At 35.1% G+C, this 23429-nt stretch overlaps 1 protein-coding gene across 1 annotated transcript in view; it reads right to left on the minus strand.

The window, feature by feature from the left end:
* Positions 1-464: 464 nt before the first annotated feature.
* Positions 465-23429, minus strand: part of FMN1 (formin 1) — a 108482-nt gene continuing 85517 nt past the window's right edge. Inside the window, exons 13-17 of the mRNA XM_070756507.1 lie at positions 22148-22240; positions 12508-12559; positions 11270-11419; positions 5963-6047; positions 465-3796 (exon numbers count right to left, since the gene is read on the minus strand). Coding sequence (XP_070612608.1) covers positions 3752-3796; positions 5963-6047; positions 11270-11419; positions 12508-12559; positions 22148-22240 — 425 coding nt within the window. The 3' untranslated portion in view covers positions 465-3751. The remainder of the gene's footprint in view (positions 3797-5962; positions 6048-11269; positions 11420-12507; positions 12560-22147; positions 22241-23429) is intronic.

Below are 23429 nucleotides of genomic sequence, written 5' to 3' on the forward strand. Positions count from 1 at the left end.
CTTCCACAGTGTATATACTCTGGAATGATGTTCCCTCAGCGATCCATAGAGACTCACCCTATTTTATTTTGACGAGCCTTATAATCTTGCCCTTGAGCTACAATGGCGGCAGGCTCCTTGTAGGCTGTTTGATTTATGAGATGGAGATGGGATTTCCCTGTTTCTATAGATAGAACATGGAGCAGAGTTGTCATAAAGTCAGGTGGTTTATAAATTTAACAAAAAAACCTCTCCCCACCATAATAATATAAATATGAAAAGAGAAATGTTGTCAGTTAAAGGGGCAGAGGGATTGGGGGATAGAATGGAGACATTTCCAGTAAAGACAGCTTTGACAGGAAGATTAAATTGAGAATTAAGTTATTATTTAAAAAATAATTACATTCCTAAACACATTATTCCCACAATGCCTTTATATTTGAAAATTCTGAGGAAATGTTTAAAATAAAGAAATCAAAGCTATATTTTGTGACTGTTTTTTGTTTTTATTCTGTTCTCTAATTTTCTGTATATTTATTCTTCTATATTTACTGAGTGGCTGATCTGTACCACATACAGCTTTTGAAATACCATTTCCAAAGTCTATAGACACATAGTGCTACGATATCATTCATCCAGCTATAAACTGAGATTCTCTAAAGTACATCATAGCAATCCAATCCAACCAGGACAAAGAAATTCATCTATACATTAGTAGACAAATAAAAACCCAAATAGTATGTATAAATATTGGATTCAATAGCTGATATGATCTGAATATTTCCTCCACTGGGTAAAAGATGTATATTTTCTTGATAAGGACATTCCTTTCCCACAAAATAATTTTCTACTCGTCTTTCCTATTCCAACAACTTGGGTGAAACATGGAAAGTGATACAAATAACACCATCTTTCTTTTGTTCTGTATTGACATTGATATAGTGCAGATTATGATAACATGTCTTTGCAAAATAAATATCTTTATTCTAAAATGTTATAAAATAACATTAAGTGGGGTTTCATCTATTAGTTGCAAAATATAAACAGATAGAGTTTGGTGTCCTTTCTGACATGTTAATTTTTCAACTGAAAATGGCAAGCTGCCATATATTTTCAAAGTAAAGAGTAACAACATGGAATTATACGAAATAAAATTTAATTAATCACAAAGTCTCTTTGTTTCAGCATATTTTATCATGTTTCCGCTTTTTCTTGCTTGAATGCATAAAAGTCCTGTAACAAAGCAACCGTTACCCACTTCCAATTTTGGAATTTGAAAGGGATTGGGAGTCTAAAATTTGCAACCGATAAACTCAAAAGCATTTTGTTTACTTATCAAATCTTAGAAGCAAAAGATTTTCCATTGTATGTGGCAAATAAATCAGTTTGTGAAGCAGGGAATCTATTATATTATGTGTGTAACTAATTGATAGTTCAGTGAACTTTCACAAAACTAAAAATCTTTATTTCATTTTACACAACGCATTTCAATTTTCTCAATTTATTGTATTGGTTTCCGTTCATGACAGGGAAAAATACGTCATGTTTCTGTCTAAGAGAAAAATAATATTTTGTTGTTCACTACTGACATCAACAATAGTTCTTTTTTCAAACTGTTTAACTATGTTTTCTACAAATATCATGTTTCAATACCAATCATAATATATACACTTTAGAGCCCTTTTCCTAAATTGTGCAAAGATAAAAAGGAAGTTACATATTGCATTATTTTCCTTTACAGTTAATTAATTTATTTTAACAAGACATGTTGAATAACCATGCATTCACTTAACCCAGGTCTTTATTTATCATGCAGGTGTCTTTTCTTTTTACATTTTTTTGTTGTTCATCATACCCTCTATGGCTTCATCATAATTCAAGACTAAAAGCACTTTTCTCTTATCTTTAAAAGATGGGACATTTTGAGGAACAAAAAAAATATGATTCTTTGTGTTTCTGATCATGGAAAGCATCCCTGAAAAAGAAGAAAAAGGCAGATGCTATGAGGACCTAGATTGTTGGGGGGCAATATGCTGACTCCGTTAACTGCTTGGAGAGGGCTGTAAAACACTGTGAAGCAGTATATAAGTTATAAGTGCTATTTCTATGAGGATGACATACCAACAGCCTTTCTTCAGTTCTCTGCAGTAAAAGAGCTGGAAAACGATGCCACTCGGATTCCTGTGGCTCGTCTTTCTTTGAGACAAGAAGGAGAAGAACATATTTTTCACGGTACTTGTAGACCACAGACCTCTGAGGTCAGAGTCACCTTATCAGTGAGATGTGTGGCATATAAATTTAATAAATAAATAAATAAATAAAATAAAAATTTCAGAGTCCACATTTTCTTCAGCTGTTGAGTCAACAACTTTGGCTTATGCTTCATTGCTTTTTAACATTGTGCTGTTTTTAACATAACTATTATTACAACTACTTGTTTAATGGCTACCTCGTTTAGTGGCAGCCTATAAATAAGAAAGTAGTAATAAATTAATAAACATCATTTTTTAAAACTAATATAGGAGTTTAAGCCCAAATATCCCACATGCTGGTGTGAGTGTAATGCTGGCATTGCCCTACAGCAAAACTTTACCTAAATGAGGTTGCAGCACTCAGCAATCTTTGCAATCTCTGTCATGTGGTTTGATTTGTGTCCATTTAGCTTTTGATATAGTTCATGAATTGCATTTTAATTTTATTATTTATTCATTTCGATTATCATTTTAATTCTAAGCTGTCCTTCATACAAGTTGTTACAACATGAAAAATGGGAGATCAATGGAGGTTTTTTTCTTAATTTAGGCAACAATACACACTCACTCTCTTTCTCTTTCACACACATACATGTGCCGATACAAACAGACACACACAGAGAAAGAGGGACAGACATACAGACATATTTAGCAAGTAGAAAATGTGTTTGTATAGAAGTGTGCACATTCTGTTCCAGACACATGCATACTCACAGAATTATGTAGAAATATCTAAACATTGGTTATATCAAAATGTTAACTGTCAAAGAATATAGGCTTTGCTTTAGATTAAGTACAAATAATGGAAACTGTTTTTACACAGCATCCAATTAAATGATTATAAATAATGTATTGTTGAAGACTGCTATCTGAACCTCTTTTATACAACTTCTTCATTTTATCATTAAAATAGGAACTAAAAACATTAGTCGATTCAAGTGCAGCATACATTTTGATATTAATTCTCTCTCTGCATTTTGATATTAATTCTCTCTCTGCATATATGCAAAAATGTATTTCTATTCCTATGCATAGATTGAGCTTCTTATAAAAATAATTATAATAAAACAAGAAGATAAACTTAATCCTCTGAATGCAATAAAATAACTTTAAGCAGACACCAATTCAGCAAATCTTCAATAGACTTATATTAGCCATCTCATACATCTGTTGCAGATGATATAAAGCTATTTATTTCCCTGCCTAAAATCCAGATTTGCTCTTCCATACTAGTGCACTTTGCATAGAGACGTTGTTTGCTTTTAAGAAAACCATTCAGTTTCAATCACATAAGAAACAGTTACTGGGGAACCTTATTCCTAATTCCCATGTAAACAAACTTCTTAGCATTCCCTTGCTTGTATAAACCAAGGGATTGAAAAGTCTTTGGTGGATTGTCGGAAGAAAAAAGCAACACAGGACTTCATCCAAAATAAGGTGCTCCCGAAGGGAAGGGGCAACATGTAGCATCATCAAGGTCACACTCTCATCGGTTTTTGTTTTGTTTCGGGGGTGTTCTCTTAGTTGGGTGGCACCCCAGCTTCTTTCTGACGTAGTTTTTCTTTCTGTTGTTTAAGAGAAAAGAAGTTTATTATCATTCTTTGCTTTAATTTTCCATCTGTTTTCAAACTGCAGAGAGTATATGGTTTATGGCAGGGGTCGGCAAACCGAAGCTCGCGAGTCGCACGTGGCTCTTTGGCCCCTTGCTCTTGTGCAAAAGCAAGTTTCTGGTTGCCATTTAAATTTGCCACCCCTCGGTTTAGGCCTGTGATGGTGAATCTTTGGAGCCATTTTGGAGGGCATACAACACTTTGCTGTGTTTCAGCTCCAGTGTGTTTGTGCGCTGGTCAGCTGATTTTTGGCCTTGAAAAAGGCCTTTCATCCTCTGGAGGCAAAAAAAATCACCAAACGAACAAACCGGAAGTTCAGAAAAAGGCACTTCCGGTTTGTCGTTGTTAGAATTCTTAGCAACCGGGTGTTCGGCCGCCACTCCTGATCTGGCTTTCCACTCCAAGATAACCGCTGCTGTTTGTGCCCCTTGCCCCTGTGCCCCTTCTACCCAGCAGCTGCTCTATGGCTGTGAGTCCATGCGGGCAGACGAGGGCCTGGAGGCGCAAGCTGGGTGGGCAGCAGCTTGCTTGGTGCCGTGGCTGATTCTAAAAGAATCAGAAAAAGAATTTAGGCCAAAAGAATGGAGCAATTTGAAACCAGAGTACACATAAGCTTTCCCCGTCCTCCATTTCTTCCAGAAAAATTAATTCCTGAAATGCCACACTAAGACAGGAACTATATGTTTTTAAAACAAGTATATGTCAAAAAGCCTGTATCTTTAGTCAACAGTGTATGTCTGTAAAAATTACAAATGTGAAAAAAAACCATTTTAAAATTGTAGAAATAATAATAAAAAAAGTAACGGCATGATTTGAAGCCAGCTACTTGTAGGGATTGTCCATTCCTTTTCCTTCAATTATTTTCAATTACTGATTATTTTACACAGGCCATGTGGCAAACCACACAATAATGTAACTGTAGATCAGACCCAATACAAACCTGATAGTCATACATTATCATATATTATTTCAGATAATTTCTATTAAATTAATAGAACTCTATTTTGATTTCATATACATGCTCAACATCAGGCTGTCCCTCAAAAACATAGTCATATCTTTGTTACTAAATTGGACTCAATTCTCTCTAGCTTGCTGATATCTGTATTTAGCATCTACATGCAGCAAAAGAATTTTCCATCTGTCTACATAAAAAGATAGTAGCCAATACTGGACAAAATCCAGCAATCCAGAACTTGTTTTTAAATAAATTAAAATGACAAATTTAGAGGACATCTTACAGGAATGTGCTATTAACTATCTTTTCTATCTATGGTGTCATATTAATATTTCATAAATGGAAAGAATCTTGAAAGGCAAAAACAATGCCAAGGACTATATAATGGGGCAAGAAAGGATGCCCATGTTCAATTAACATTCAGATTTCATACAGAAAAATGTTGAGTTAAGATCTACAATAATTTTATAACATGGCTCCAAGATATAATGCCATTGCAGGAGAAAGCCCTTAGGCAGGGAAGGGTTACAAATTTTTTTACTACCACACTGTGGGCGTGGCTTATTTTGCGGGTGTGGCTTGCAGGCCATGTGACCAGGTGGAGTGGCTTGACAATGATGTGACTGGGGGTGGCTTAAAGGTCATGTGACTGGCTTAAAGGTGGCCAACTTGACGTCACTCATGTCAAGGGTTTGGGTGAAGGTGCCTGGCCTCTCCTCGCCTCAAAGAGATACAATTTCCCTATCTATTGACATCCAAAATATACTCTTTAATTCTATGTATATATGCCATATGTGTACATACATATTATTCACAGGCACACAAAAATATACATTATCTACTATATAAACTGTATGTGTATGTACACACACACATGCACAGCTCTTCTAAAATTATACACATTCAACCTCATTTACTGCAATAGGAAAAACATATCCAGAGCCCAGAAGGGGAAAAAAGAAAAAAAATTCAAATTTTTTTGACTGGTTCTGCATACCTGACCATTCCCATAGGAACCCATCACTACCCTTAGGACACCTATTTTAAAATTGAAAATGCATACTTGCTTTTCAATATATTAACTACATAAGAATTAATTAAAACTTCCAGCTTTATTTAGAAAGAGAAACAGAAACCAGAATCATAATAAGAATGTAACATACCAGACTGGCATTTGGATTGATTTTCCTAGTTTCCACTTTTTTTTCTGAAGTTAGCTTGCTCACTGTTTGCTGAGCCATTCGGAGTCTAAAACAAGAGTACGTATAAGCAAGTATTATTAGAGATTTAAAAATGATACATGTTCACCACATAAAAGTTGTTTTCCTAAAAAGCTATACTTTATAAAACAAACTCACAAAATCTACACCAATTCTCTTACCTGACAAATTTGGAAAAAATATTGTCTATAATTTTTAGAACCAGCATAGGACCTGACCTATTTTACATTCACTAACAGTGAGAGTTTTCCTAACAAAATGTCTTTTACTGAGATAATCATTGATCCAACCTCATATTAGCCCCGATTCAGAGCAGTTTCCCAGAGCTTCTCCAACCCAACCTGAAGATACTATAAAGTGAATTTGGGGTGTTTAATTGCAAAACATATGTTCTGTTACGGAACCATAGTCCTTTCCTTGCAAGAAAGCACCTATCAAGCCAGTATGACCTTCATCAGGGTCACTGCGATGTAGTACCAATTCCAATCAATAAGGATATCAACTAGCTGCTATCATAATACATTCTCGAAACATATTAAATTCCTTATGATTAACATAATTTGGGGTATTTATAAAAAAGGTTCCAACTATCCTATATTTGTAGCTCAGGGTTAACATGAAGGGGCCTTGTTGCTCTCTGATTTTGATTGTTTTCTTGCAGACATTTCATTATCCAAATTAGTTAACATCATCATCAGTGCTAGTTTATAGTCTAGTGCTGTGATGGTGTGCCTATGGCATGTGTGCAGGGATGGGCAGCAGCTGGAACGGTCGGGAATGCCGTTCCGCCAGCGGAAACGGAGTGTGTAGGCTCGTCCCGTTGCTACTGGCCGTGCACATGCAGGCACGCGCAACTGGCACGATTCCGGTAAAAATTTGCCAGTTTTTCTGCTACCACGCATGCGCGGAAGCAAAAAATTGGCAATTTTTGTGCAAATCTTGCTGCCAGAAGGACATCCGCATGAGATTTCAGCTGATGCACATGTGCAGCAGCAGAATCTTACTGCGGCACCTAGACCAGCAGCTGGGGCCAGCAACAACAGCGGCCTGCATGAATAAGCCATGCGGCTGGAGTTTGGAACTGCACGGCCTGCTCCCCGTGCCGCATGACATATTCCTCCCCGCACTGCATGCAAGCATCATCCATAGAAAAAGGTAAGTCAGTCGGCGGGCGGGGAAGTGCTCTGGCTGCAAACAGGAAACCTGGGACCCAGGGGACCCAGGGGAAGAGCCTTCTCTGTGGCGGCCCCGGCCCTCTGGAATCAACTCCCCCTGGAGATTCAAACTGTTCCCACCCTTCTCGCCTTCCGCAAGACTCTGAAGACCCATTTATTTTACCAGGCATGTGGAGACTAATGCACCCCCTTCTGACTAGTAAGATTTGAGTATGGTATGGTTTTGTAGTATTGATTGTTTTTTAATGATAGTGGGATTTTAATTTTAGTTTTAACTATTAAATTTGTACTATATTGTCATTATTATTGTTGTTGTGACCCGCCCCGAGTCCTCGGAAAGGGTCGGCATACAAATCTAATAAATTATTATTATTATTATTATCATCATCATCATCATCATCATCATCATCATCATCATCATCATTATTTGGCACGTATCAAGAAAAGGCTAGCCATCATTGTTCTGGTGCAGTGATGGCAAACCTTTTTTTCCTTGGGTGCTGAAAGAGCATGGGCGCGTGCTATTGCACATGATCGAGTGGCTAACCTATATTTCAATGCCAGGGAGGGGGAAAACAGTTTCCCTGCCCATAGAGGCCTTGTTGAGGCCAGAAACTACCTGTTTCCCAACTTTTGGTGGGGCCAGTAGGCTTGTGCTTCACCCTCATCAGGCTCAAAGGCTTCCTTGGAGCTGTGGGAGGGTAAAAACGTCCTCTCCCATCCTCCCAGAGGCTCTCTGGAAGAGAAAAATGCCCCCCCCCAGTCTCTGTGCAAGACAAAAATCAGCTGACCAGCACACACATGGGCATTGGAGCTGAGCTAGGGCAACAGCTTGCATGCCAGCAGATATGGCTCTGTGGGCTACCTGTGACACCCATGCAATAGATTTGCCATCACTGTTCTAGTGGCTTCACTGTCCGTGTTGGTGGGGATGGTTTTAGAGATTCTTTGACTGGACTGTTTGCTCTTGGTTTCTTGATTGGGGAATTGTTTACTTGACTGTTGGTCTGAAGTTAACCTTGGCGTTAATCTATGCTGATCTGGGATGCTGATTGCTGGTGGAGAGGTGCTTCAGTCTTTTTGTTCCTTTTTGGGCTGGGAGCTTGCGAAACTGGAGTGTTTTTCAAAAGTAGAACAACACATATGGAGTTTCCTGATTAATTCCTAATTAATCCAACTGAACCACACTGTTTATATTAGTATCCTTCATAAAAATCAATATCTGTTACTGATCTTGAAAGGAAGTCCTGATAAGGGTTTACTCGTATTTTTCCTGACTTGCCCTTGTTCTTCATAGGGCAAGATGTTTGCACATCTCCTTGCATAAAAAGTATAGCAATTTACTGAGTTATCCACAACTGCATCCAATTTCAAATAGCTGCTTAAGCAAATTTATGCTTCTAGTGTTGGACAATTAACACTGTTATTATGTTGAATGCCAGCTACTTATGTGGCAAGTTGTTAATTTAGGCTCAAGAATAGTAATGTAGTCTTTGCTTGTTTAATATAAGGGACATCTCACACACATACACACATGCCTTAAATGTTTTGAGTAATTGTTAGCCTGTATCCAGGTTTTCATCAAATGTTACATGAAGAAGGGGATGCTTGCCTGCCAAATTTGTGTTAGTTCCCAGTTAACCACAGTATACCAAGACCATCATACTTGTACCCGTGAAAATCTACGAAAAGATATATATATATATATATATATATATATATATATATATATATATATATATGTCAAATGTTTTTTTAGCTGGAATTTTAAAATTAAGGGAGAATAGGATGGTCCCATTTTGCCCTTGTTCTGGCCTCAGCTAGCCACACCCTTCCTTCCTTACATAAAAAACCATATATATATATATATATATATATATATATATATATATATTCGTAAATTTTCACGGGTATATGTATGTAGATTGTTCTGAGTTCGGGTTTTGCCCTGCGTAATATTTTGCATGTTTATGCGACGTTTCGGTGAAATCACATTCACCATCATCAGGCTGAAGTTTCCTAGGCTGCCATTGGGTTTTTTTATAGACCCAAAGATAAAATCCAATTGGAATACCAAGGAATCTATGAAATCCCTTGCAAAACATGTGCAGCCACATACATTGGACAAACCAACCGAACAGTGAGCCAACGCATTGCAGAACATGTGAATGCAGTTAAAAAAGAAGAAAAGACTTCCTCCCTTGTCCAGCACATTAAAAAAACAGGGCACGAAATTGACTTTGAAAAAACTAAATTACTTCACAAAACAGAGAATTTATATTGAAGAATTGCTCTAGAAGCCATAGAAATTGAGAGGAGCCCCCTTTGCATAAATAAAAGAGATGACACGTCCCGCCTACCAGAAATTTGGAAACCAGCCTTAAACCAAAAAAACACTTCATAAAAATCACCATGTCAATCCTTCTAATAATTATGAATTTGGAATTTTGAAATTTGGAAACCAGCCTTAAACAAAAAACACTTCATAAAAATCACCATGTCAATCCTTCTAATAATTATGATTACACCAACCAATCAGATCACTGAAACATAATCACCCAATCTATTTGCTACATTCAAACCAAATCTCCACCTCCACACTATATACTAGGAAGAAATGACAGTTGCAAACATTCCATTTTACAACAGCACGAAGCTTGGAAACTTCAGCCTGATGATGGTGAATGTGATTTCACCGAAACGTCGCATAAACATGCAAAATATTACACAGGGCAAAACCCGAACTCAGAACAATCTACATACATATACCCGTGAAAATTTACGAAAACACACACACACACACACACACACACACACACACACATATATATATTATATTTGATCATGAATCAAAGCACAAATGATAGAAAATTGGCTGAGTGAAATTAACTTTTTTTTAAGGTGTGTTAGTCTCTCACAGAAGCACAATACATTTTGCAAAATCCATGTGGTTCCATAGAACATATTTTTTTAAAGGAAGGAAGGAAGGAAGGAAGGAAGGAAGGAAGGAAGGAAGGAAGGAAGGAGGACTATACATATAATAAAGTTTCAAATGGGGCCTATTCCCAAATAATATAATGTGGAATGGTCCAGAAGTACAAGTTTCTAACTTTGTCTTCTTCTAGAATATTTATTCCATTTCCCTTCCCTAGAACTAAGCATGCCCTGTCATCATAAGACTGGGTTCAGAAAAAAGAAATGTTCTACTTCTGCAAACTTTCAAATCACTCCCAGCCTGTTTTCTGATAAATCAGCATGGGTTAATTTGGCTGTATAAGAAGCAAGTGTCATAAACCTGAATTTAATAGGAGGAGGAAGTAAAATGAAATGTAGCAAGACCACTGGATGGGAAAACACTTAATATTTTAATACGTAATTTAAAATGTGTTACATTTTTAACATAAATTTGTTACAACATGAAAGAATATACTTTAGTAATGAAATCATAATCATCCCAATCTCCCTCCCCCCCCCACTTTAAACCTTCAAACAGTTCAAACCTTAACACACAAAAAGGTTTTTAACTAAAAGCTAACAAAATCAGGAAACAAGGGGACATACTACGGCATGGAGTTTGATCTCCACAGCGGGATACCAAAAAAAAAAAATGCTGTAAATGCAGTATAGGATTTTGACACTGTGCTAAATGGGGTCTGAATCCCACAGGCATCCCTTTGATGCAAGTGTGGACATATTAACTTCCCTTTTGTTTGTCAGCGCTGTCTGCAACACCAATATTGCACCGCAATACTTAAAAGTTGTCCAACATGAAAACGCAGAGAGAAGCAATCTGTTCCAAATTAGCACAGCTCCTCTTTCATTTCACTAGCTAGCAATTGGAAGGGGTTAAGAAAGTGTAATTTATCAGATTATATGTGTTTATCTTTTTGTGGGGACAGCATCCCTTTGGTCAATTTTCCTAGGCACCCTGAGGGAATAATCTTTCCTTGAGCTCCATTTGATCTCAAAGAAAACAATGACGCCTGAGAAATACAGGAGTATAATTTGTTGAGTTTGAAAAAGAACAGCTCCCCAGACTTCTAAAATGGTATTAATGGCTTTATTAGAACCTTACCTCTCTTTGGAAATGTTTTTGTTCTCCCGTTTCCAAATAGTCTTAAACTCACTACAGAATTCATACCAAACCATGAAAACATAATTCGGTGTGGTCTCTTTTTCACCAGATTTTGGCTTTATTCCATAGTACTTCACCATTTCTTCAAAACTGGAGGAGGTAGAAAAGGGGGAAAAGGTGGACAGCACATAAACTCACTCGGGAAATTCAATGGAAATTTTGGTGGCATAGATTTCTGACTAGAAATGTCAAGCTACAAATAAAAATGTCAGGTACATGTAGAAACTGTACCATAAATAAAGACCAGATGCAATATAATATATAAGAGTTTTTATTGCACTAGCTAAGTAAATTCAGTTGACAGATGTCTACATAGGCAATAGGAAGAGCAAAAGCAAAAAACAAACACACAAACAAAAAAACAAACTGATAAGTAAGATTTGAGAAAGAATCACATTTTTAAACCAGTTGTCTACAAAAAGACACTGAATTGTATCACTGTACATTCCCTAATAAATATCTAAATAATAGGCTATTAAGTCATGCGAATCTTTTCCTAACTGAAGATTTTCAGATATTAATATCTTGAAAATACATCATTTGACTCAGAGCAGGCACCTGAATATAGTACTACTGGAGTTACAATCTTGTGGTGAATATTCCTAGGACTATTTCCACTTAATATGTACTGTCTGCTTCTTCATTTGTGTCTTCTAAGCAAGTTGGAACAACTTATTGCTTATGGACAATTTAAACAATTTAAAGGTTAGAGATCTAGAATTAAGTTTCTTATACTGAAGAAGGATGTGGCTGGTGAAAATATCCACATGCAGTAGACATTTTGCATGGTTCAGGTCATGTTGCATGACCTAAAAGAAAACTACAAAATATTTTAAATGCTCTATCAGACAAATAGCAAGCTTATTATCTAGTATTGTTCCTTGACTATTATTTTCTTCAAGGAAGTCACAGAATACTCTCCATGTTTTTAACTAAACAACCTTCATTTCATATGAAAAGACAGCTGTCACAGAAAACCTACAACCTTTGCTTTAACTCAGTCCTGTAGGATTTTTCCATGTACTGTATACATTTTCATCTATAATTTAATCTCTCCAAAATTTTTAACTGTATGAAAATTCTGTAAAGAATAATATGCATTTGAAGAAAGAATCCCAATTTTATTTAAATTTTGAATTTATAATGCACAGTTTTTTAAAAAAAACTGAAGAACTTACCACTTTTGTGCAATGTCCAGGTGACTTTTTTCTGCCTTATGTTCTTCTATAGCTGCAAAAAGCATTTTAAAATAATTTTATAAATCTGAATATATGCTACATTTCAAGGGTTTTAGAATTTCACACCGCTCACAGAAAAAGGAATATTTATCGTATTAAAATATGAATTGTATGTGTCAGCCTTGTAAACGTTATAAAAAAAGCAATGACTCTCTAAAAATATGCCAGAAATACAGAGGGGTATAATTGGCTGAATAGTTTTAGAACAAAAGTACAATATATGCTGTTTTTATAACGATGAAGGGACTATTTGTGAGACGATTCTGCATGCAGTAATAACAAAACACTTATTTTTATTGTGTTACAAAGATATTTCATTTACAGTGAAGTTATGCAGATTGATTTTGGTTTCCTTAAACCTAATAGACTCTATATGTTTATTTCTTCAATATGTTAATGGCTTTTTAACCCATGAAGGACATATTCAACAACAGCTATTTATCTGTATTTGTAGCTTTATCCCAGAATGACTGTACCTCTGGATTTATAGCTCAAGCTGTAAATAATCAAGCTCAGAGAGCACCAAGCAACTTTAAAGAAAAAAAATATTTAGATGTCCAGGACCAAAATGTTCATGCAAAGATATTTCAGATCCTGACAAGATTACTTACACTTTTATCTAGACTTAATTTACTCAAAAACTGTGGTTTCCTATTCATTCTAATTTCCAACATACAGATATATCCTGGGAACTTTTTTGTGGAATTATAATGAAACATTTCCTATCAGATGGCCAGACATGATACTGCTGCTAGTGTTACATAGCTGAATTTCACAAAATAAAAGGCATGTAAACCTTATATATGACAACCCTTCCTGTGTTTCCAGGATTACTATGGACTAAATCTAGAAATCTAAGCCGATGACAAATTCCATAATGCTTAGTTGTGTGAGCCAGTGGCAGTTTACAGGTTAGAAATAGAATAATATAAATTATTATATTTGTATATTTCATTTGTTCAACATAATATAAATATGCTTAAGAAATGAATAAATAAAAGTAAGTTTGATAGTGTATAAATGAGATTGGCTTAAATACACAGTTGCCTTATGTAGGGTCAGAATTATAAGATTGTCCTACCACATATCTCCTTTTGCACTACAATCCCTGTTTTAATCTGATTAGATATCATCCCTTTGAGGTAGACCAGGAGTTGGAAACCAAAATTCTGAAGACCAAAACTGCTTTTATTTTTCGCTTTTATACTATTTTATGTTTCTCCCCTCTCTTTATCTATTAGAGAATAGAGTGCAGAGTTATTATGGTATGTTAAATTATTTACAGATCCAGTCAATTTCATACCTTTTGTTCTCACCTGCCATCATTTTCACACATAAAGAAACAAAGGAAGACCTATAAGTTGCACATGATTTTAATTACAGGGCCAAGATTAGAATTTTACTTCAAATGTACAGGAGGAACAAAACCCGAAAGCATAACCGATCTCTCAAATTTCCATTCTTGCTTCAAATGAAGCAAATTTAGATGGTAGGGAAAATAACTAAAATATTTTACTAATATTCTGTTATAAATCTTAATAATGTTATTTTAATTTGTATAGTACTACACATAATCTGTTTTCAACCCAGATTAGTTTGGTCTATTTAGCAAACTTATAGAAGTAAACTGCTTTTAAGTTACGTATAAATAATTTTGTACAAGGGCCTGCAAATTGTAAATAGTTACTTGTCCTTACACTTGAGATATTTTGGAAAATAGCTTGACATTTTTAAACTACATGATGTATGAAAGTTCAAATACACTTAACAGTAACACAAAAATACTGATTATATTTATACATTCCACCCACAGAACAAATTCAATTGTTTATTATCAGAGGTAATGCAAGGAAACCAAGAAATTATGTTCTGTTTAAAAATGGATAATGTTGCCTATAAATTTGTCAAAATTGTGTTGAAGGTCAGCTTACTAGGCAATTTAAGCAATGAAGCCAGCTAAGTCAGTTATTATATATTCATTTTTCTTGGATATATTTTAATATTAACAGAAAGTAGGCTTTTTAAAGAGTTTGTTTTTTTATATACTCAAGAAATGGAACATATTTTAAATTGTGTTTCAGTTCATATCCTCTTTTGAAATATAATAGCAAAATAAATTGAGACCAATGTACTATATGTCTCAAAACTCAGTATTTTTTTGGAAACAACTCCAAAAATGTTTTTTTTTTCAAATATAATTCTCCTGCATTCACATTATTAATCAATCATTATACCCCAACTGTGGTTAAACATGGTAACTTTTAAAACATAGTATTATTTAACATAACAAGAAAGAATATTTTTTCATTTGCTTGTATTCCAAAGAAAACAGAAAGAGTAATCTTTCTGAGATTGCTAAATACAGGCAAACAATTTAAGAAACTGGAAAATTGGTTTTAATCCCTTTTAAACAGAATATGTATGAAACCAATCGGTTCAGCTTTTGAAAAAATAAACCAGACTTTTTTCCTATAAAAAGAAGGATTTTTTTAAAAAAATGGAGGTAGGGATGGGGGGTTTAATGTGTTCAGAGGTATGATGAATTATGTTAATAAGAATAGGAAACAGGTCTTGTCTAAAATAAGAAATTGTCACAAATACTGAGCAAATAAGTACATTGGGTAATAGAGAGTTGCAGAAATGGATAACTATACACAACCTAACTTTCAAAAAAGCTTATGGTTGTGGTTATTTGAGTTGTTTTAGAAAATAAAAAACCCCACAGCATTATTTCCTCCTGTGGGATGCCTAGAATGATTTATGAAGCCGAGGTTATATTTTATAAATGTTAACTTAGTAAAGACTTATTTCATACAATCAGGTATAATATGTACAGCAGTCTCTTGCATTTAAGATATAGTTTTCTATAGTGCTGGAATGGAGAATGGTTTAAAGAATTTTCTTCATTAGGATATTTTGCTTTTACAAATAAACATTTCAGGTGGTTGGGAGCATAGGCTCATTTTAAAGACACAGCAGGAAATCGGCAAAATTGAAATTAATTTTCTATGGATTTGTGTAGCCTTTTTCATACTGTGAATTGCTTTATCTCATTTGATGACTCTTTTATTACCTTTCTATTGCTGGTAATGAATTATTCTGCCGCATAGGTTTTAAGATCAGAATTACCATCAGAATTGTAGAGTTTGTGACAGATATTGGAGCAAGAAAGTTATAAGAAGAAATATATGTGTATTTTATATGGAACACATCTGTTTCTTTGCACAAATATATTAAAGAATAATTGGAGTTAAAATATAATAATACAGTATTTTTAGAATTTAAAAAATAAAGGGTATTTTTTAAAAATGGTTTTGGACAGCTTCTTATTTTATACTGGTAATTTAGTATTTTAAAAAGAACAGGCACAACATCTACCAGTATGTACACTCTAGTGTTAGAAAAGTATTGTAGTAGGTTTTGGTTCAGTAAAATTGTCAAACTTGAAATTCTAATTTGTATACAAAATTAGACCATGAACAAATGTTTTTCCTATTGGTTAGTTTTATATATAAATATCAAAGCAATAAATGTATTCATAAACAAAGATGGTAAATAATACAATCTCACTGAAAAAATAGGTGCTTCTTAATCCCAATATGATTTTGTCATTCTTATATGGACATTATTTGGAGTTGGTGGAATCACTGTCCTAAGTTGGTTTGAATAGAGCAGTGTCTAAATCAAATAAATTAAATTAAAATGATTAATAAGATTTAGTTACATTATACTTCACACTTCTCCAAGCTAATGGAAATTTTTACTTGTTTACTAAATACATCTGAAGGGAGTCAGAATGGGAAAGATTGGTTTAACTTTCCCCTTTTAATATTTTACATTTTTCATTTACGTTGCTAATCTTTTTAATAATACGTATGCACAATAAATCTCTGAAACTTGTCATTTTCCCCAGCTTTGGGTTAAGATGGGTCTCATCCTCTTAAAGAAATATATCTGTTTGAGAAATATGATATATATATAGTATGTGCTTTTTATTGCTTTTACTTTTTATAATGTTGTATCTTTTCTTTTGGAGTTGGGTGACCTTCTAAACCGCTAATTAATGATTAAGTAAATAACAAATATAAGTAACATAATGTATTTTCCACTGCTAAGGAAAACATCTTATTGCCTGCTTCTACTTTGTTTTAGATTTTCTTGCTTCTCAACCACTAAAAGACCCTCTTTTATCATTTTAGATCTGTATTATATAGTTTTAAATATACCGTAGGCGGAAATGTTTGCTCATCTACATGAATCTAAATTGTCATGAATACACTTAGGTGTTAACTATATCTTATAATATACCATAATTCTAAAAACTATAGATAAAAATTTCTGTAAATCTAAACAGTTTGAATATGAGTCTCAACTGGACAGCAACCAATTTTCATTGATAAACAAGAACATTTTGGTTCATGTAAAAATAGTTTTCAACAAGGTTTATAAATGCAAAGGTCACATTGAGTAGTCTTTCTATGGATAGTATAAACAGTATTATAAGTGTTGGTTTTCTATATACTTTCCAACACAAGGAGAACCATAGACATGGATCTGCATAAAAATATTATGTTAAAAATTATGTTGACTTTAAGAAAATTCAATAAAGCCTATTCACCTGGAATAGAATTCTGTACATTATTACAAATAATTTGATGTGATTTGGGATCATTTCTATTTCCCAAAATAATTCTAAATTTACTTGAAGAAAATTGTGTTAATTTCAAAGCAAACATAACAAACATAGCAAACAGCCTGCTATTTTAAAGTGGAACATCCAGCCTATATTATTCACAGCATTTCTTTTACTTATAAATATATTTTCTATACTGTAGATATCATTTAGATCTACTATTTATATTGATTTATAGTGAGCTTTGGCTTCCAATAGCAACTGCTTGAGCATACAAGCATTCTTGAAAAAAGAAAACATCTGTATTATCACATCTAAATAAGAGTTGTTGATATTCCAGGATAATTGTTCTATCTCTGGCACTTCTAATATTTTCCCAGTTGCCTGCAGCTGTTGTAATTCATGGGTATGGAAAGAAAGAGAAAAATGCCTATGTATGAAGCAATGAAAATTCTGAACACAATAAATGTTTAGTTATCATTGGAATTTTTTAAAAAATGAAATTATGATTTTTTAAACTACTCTGTCTCACTAAAGATACAGATCACAAATGAAAAAAATATTGCACTGTGAAACATATTACGTAGATTCCAAATGACTATTTCATTCTGATGTTAACACTAATGAAAATTATTCACTAACTGAAACAATAATGTAGCATATCATGCATTGCTTGATAGTTATCCAAGAGTTTCTTCCCAGACCATTCCTTTAAAAAATGAAGACAGCTGTCCTTGATATACTAGCATCTTCTGCCTTTTCTGTAACAAATCACTTAGAGTTCTTTTTATATGGGAGTCATATTGAATATTATGTACAAAGAAGATCTTAGTGTACCAAAAAACTGAAAAATAGATCTTCAATAAAATGAAAAATACAAATCATTTATAAGACAACACAATGCTTAAAAGGAAAGCAGTGCTTTTCCAATATTTATACACATAGAACGCTGGTTGTATACTTTTTAAAAAAAAGATGCGGTCTTTACTATCAAAATATGTGGCACTTTAAATTCCATTCAATCATTCTGTGCCACACTTTTGCTTTGTTTATTATATTTTTATTCTGCTCAATAACCAGATTATCTGGGGACATTGCTATTTTGCTGATGAACAGTTCTATAGTTTCAAAAGTTTGCATTCAGGTTGATGACCTGTGATTTGCCCTAAGAAAGTTACAGCATAATATATAATGTTTTTTATGTTGGAATGGGGAGAAGGGTTGGTTGAAATGTTATGTTTTAACTTTCTCCTCTGTAATCATCATTATTATTGCTACTGAAGAGCTATTTTGCTTGTATATCTTGATTAATTTCAAATTTGAAAAATCCTTCATTTGTGGAGCTGAAAAATAAGTGGCTTGAATCCCACCCGATGCAAAATTATTAAATTAAAATTGTATATATTTTTCCATTCTGCAATTTGATATCCAACAGTACCTGCAACAATATTGTCATGGTTAATCAACAAAAATTAAAATCAAAATGATAGTATTTTATAAATGTGATTTATATGCTGCCCAACTCCCGAAGGACTCTGGGTGGCCAATATTTACAGATTTCTAAGTTGAATGAAGAAAATTCTCAAAAGCATGTAATTATGCATACCATAATTATATAATGGTGTAACCCTAAGCATGCATTTTTAGAATGAAATTGTACTGCTTTTCAAAGGAGACAGTTCTAGGGTTGTACTGTAAAACATTTTCTACAATTACCAGGGAATCTGCTGAAAAATGATACCCCTGAACAAAAGTAGAGTCTACAGAGATTAACCACACATAAATCACTCTTGGTAAATACAGTTGGTCAACCACTCATTTTTAACTAACCATTTTACATTGTATTTATGTGTACCAGATAATTTCCACACACTAAATATCATACTTCTGGTTTAATTTTCACTTATTCATGAAGCAATCTAATCCACCAAACATTTTTAAAAAGTGCTTGCTCTCTCTTCTCTCCCCCTTCCTCAGAAATAAGAGAAAAATGCATGGTTACATAGGATCAAGGTTTAGATGTAGGTTAAATTAGTTATGTTCACCCATTCAGTGGGATGATAAGCAGCAGAAATGTACTTTTGAGGACTTCTTCTAAATGCCCAATAGAGCAGAGGTCCTCAACCGCCGGTCCGCGGACCGGGACCGGGCCGTTGGGGCTTTTCAGCCGGTCCGCGGCGCCAGGGCCCCCTCGGCCTTTCCGCACCACCAGCGGCGCTCCCCCCGCCAGCCAGCCAAGCGCCGCGCCCGCCGGAACCGGCTCCTCGCTCTCCCCCCGCCGCCCGCCGCGTTTGCAGGAGGTGGGGAGGGTTGGGCGACCCGCCAAGGCCAGGAGGGACGCCGCTGCCCCCCCTTCCCTCTCTCCGCCCGCCGCTGCGCCTCCTTGACGCCGAGAGGAAATGCCGGCAAAGGCTTTCCTCAGCGGAGGCCGGCGAAGGTGATATTGAATGTCGGGGGAGAACGGGCGGTTGCACGCGCTCCCTATCTCCCTGCTAGCCCACTCGGAATATTCAAAATAAGAAAAACCTTTGCCGGCGAAGGCTTTTCTTAGTTTGAATATTCCGAGTGGGCTAGCAGGGAGATAGGGAGCGCGTGCAACCGCCCGTTCTCCCCCGACATTCAATATCACCTTCGCCGGCCCCGCCTCTCCTGCAAACCCCCTTGCTGAGAGCCCGGGGCGAAAGTGCTCTCACAAAGGTGAGGCGGGCAGGGCGTGCGCGCGTCATCGCTGAGAAGAACGGAGAGAGAACGAGAGTGAGTGAGAGCAACAGACAGCAAGATAGAGAGAAAGTGAGAAAGAGAGAGTGAGAAAGGGGGGGAGAGAAAGAGATAGCAAGAGAGAGAACAAGAGAGAGAAAGAGCGTGAGAAAGAAAACAAGAAAGAGTGAGAGAGAGAGAAAGCAAAAGAGACAGAAAGAAAACAAGAGAGAGAAAGTGAGAAGAAGAGAGAGAAAGAGGGGGAGAGAGAGAAAGAGAGGGAGAGGGAGAAAGAGAGAGGGAGAGGGGGGAGAGATAGCAAGAGAGGGAGAGAGGGAAAGGGGGAGAGAGGGGGAGAGAAAGAGAGAGGGAGAGAGAGAGGAGATAAAGGAAGAGGAGAGAGAGAAAGGAAGAGAAAGAAAGAAAGAGGGATAGAAAGAGAGAGAGAGAGTGAGAGATGCTCAGTGAGCCTTTCTTTGAAGTTGCCTTTCTTTCTTTCTCTTTCTTTCTTTCTTTCTTGCTCTTTTTCTTTCTCTCTTTCACCTTCCCTTCCTCTATTTCTTCTTTTCTTTCTCCTTCCTACCTTCTTCCCTTACTCTCCCCTTTCATAAGTTTCCTTGCTTCCTTCCTCTGTTCCTGTCCCTTCCCCCTTTCTTTCTTTCTTTCCTTCCTTTCCTCCCTCCATTTCTTGCTTTCCTTTTCCTTCCTCCCTTCTTTCCTCCCTCATTCCCTTCTTTCACTCCTTCCTCTCTTACTCTCCCCTTTCACACCTTTCCTTGCTTCCTTTGCACCCTTCTTTTGTTCCTGTCCCTTCCCTCTTTCCTTCCTTCCTTCCCACCCTCCGTCCATTCATTCACCCATTCCTCTCTTGATCGCCCCTTTTACGGCGCCGCTGACAGCTAGCTCCCCCCCCCCCCACCGGGCCATGGAAAACTGGTCTAGCTTAAAGCCGGTCCCTGGTGCAAAAAAGGTTGGGGACCTCTGCAAGAGGATTGTCAAGCATGCAGAAGAGTCTTTTTGTGCATAATTTTAAAAAACCCAAAATATGGCCTAAAAACATATTCTATTTGAAAAGGTGATTCATTTGAAAAGGAAAAAAACCCCACAGACATTTTCCCCTAGGTTGATCAATGGATTCACTTTGCAGTGGGAAATCTATTATTGCTCCTGAGTTTATGAGGAAGCTTAATACATGTATTACACTTCTTTTTACAAACTATTGGTAAAGAAATAAAGTCTGTGTTAGTGTACAGTAGAATAGTTGCTGGGCTACAATCTTATTGTACATTAACTTATAATACTGTAAATTTTAGTGAAGGCAGTGAGATCTGTGTAAATATATTTGACATTATATAAAAATATAAAGAATACTATGTTACCCATATAAAACCACATTAATAAATTATTGTTTCAATATATTAATACTAGTACTATATTGTGACTAGCATATAAAGGCGATTATTATCTAATGCCAGTGACAATAGACCCATTCAAAAAGTGAAAGAGACAAAAGTGAGAGTAGGATGATTCCAAGAAGAGAAAGTATAAATTCTATATCACAAAGGATTTGAAGATAGGGAATGGAAGTAAGTAAAGAGGATATGGAATCTACTCCAAACTTGACTGTAAAAAATACGACTTTAGTAATCGAGTTGCCGAAGCATAGAACTCATTCCCGGACTCCGTAGTGTCCGCCCCTAACCCCCAACATTTTACCCTTAGACTATCCATGATTGACCTCTCCAGATTCCTAAGAAGTAAGTAAGGGGCGTGCATAAGCACACTAGCGTTCACATTTCTTTATATAGATGAAAAAAAAACATTTTCAGAAATTACAAGCCTTCCATCCCCTATCCTATTGTCTCTCCTATATCTCCTCTTTTATCCCTATATCTTTTCTTCTATTATCTCATTTATATATTTTATTCCTATATTTTCTCTTCTATTTTTCTTTGATATATTTTACTTCGAGTGTAACCTTCATTTTGTATTATTGTGTATTGTATTAAACAAACAAACAAACACATAAAATAAATAAAGTGACTGAAGTTGAAGAATTATATTTGGAATGCCTCAGAACCATGTGAAAATAAGCTAAGGTAAATGATGTAATTTCTGAAAATGTTTTTTTCATTATATAAAGAAATGTGAACCACATTCTGCATAAATCTGAATAAATAATTTAAAACAGATTTGTATTGAAATATATCAAGAATGGAAATGTGCTTCAACAGTTTGGAAAGTATGTACCTTCACAGAAAAAATCTTCAAACTTATCCTTAAAGGGTTGAAGGTGTTCTTCAGGTGATTCTCTGAAAACAACTTTCATTTGTTTTTCACAACCTACAAAAATAAATTCAATGTTAAACAACAAAACCTCTAATAAAGAATAATATTCTAATATCTCAAACAACAGTTTATATTCAACTAATAGGAATAAATACCCGCCAGAACTGTAACATACTTTACAAGAATTTCTAAATTAAGAAAAAGAACTGGCTTAAATATACAGTCATTTAGGCGATTCATTATGGAGTGAATTTGTAATAAAATGACTTTACGTATCTTTATGACAAACAGTTTCCTACATAGCAACAGTCTTGTTGTTTAGCTTCACTGTCACTAACAGGCTTTGTTCCATAAAACAGAAATTTATAGTATGAACGATTCCCAAATTAGCCTTCACTATTCACTTTCATTGGAATCATTGTAAGAGAAAATAAGACATCCACCACATTTTGTGAAGTGCCAACGAGTTTCAGGAAACAGTTTAGGAAAATAGTACAAATGATTTGAACAATAAAGTATTCTGATGCATTTGAGAAGTACAATTATATTGTTTCAGTGATTATCAAAAGCCTGGTTGCAACCCAGCACACACGTAAGTACTTTATCAAGTCAGTTCTGCTTACTTCTGAGTTAATAACTTCAGTAGTTCCTTTCATTGATCTATCTATCTATCTATCTATCTATCTATCTATCTATCTATCTATCTATCTATCTATCTATCTATCTATCTATGTGTGTATATATGTGTGTGTATGTATGTGTGCGTGTGTGTGTGCATTCAACTAAACACACACACACACACAAAACATATATAGGTATATTTAGTTTAATATGAAATCAAAATTTATTCACATACAAAAATGTTTCGGGGATGATCTGTGTAATCTAATTATTTCAATTAGCTTTAAAGCAAGTGAAATGTATCTAAATATTAATATAAGACACTTGCTCTTGGCTTTAGAGGTAGTAACATAAGAAAAAACATTAACAACTTAATTAACACCTTTATATTTGAGTAACTTAATACTGTATATTTTTGATTTACACATATTATTTTCAATGAACAATTCTCCATGTACATTACTACTAATTTTGTAAGGGACTAGTACAGCTCTGAACTATTTTGAAAAAGCACAGGCTATGCCCAGTTTTATGGATTAGGATATCTGATGTTTTGTGATATATTTTAAAAACACAAATCTATGTACTAGATATATATTCTGAAAGAACTACTGAGGTTCTC

The sequence above is a fragment of the Erythrolamprus reginae genome, chromosome 1 (genome assembly GCF_031021105.1).
Source record: "Erythrolamprus reginae isolate rEryReg1 chromosome 1, rEryReg1.hap1, whole genome shotgun sequence".
In the NCBI taxonomy this organism is placed as follows: Eukaryota; Metazoa; Chordata; class Lepidosauria; order Squamata; family Dipsadidae; genus Erythrolamprus; species Erythrolamprus reginae.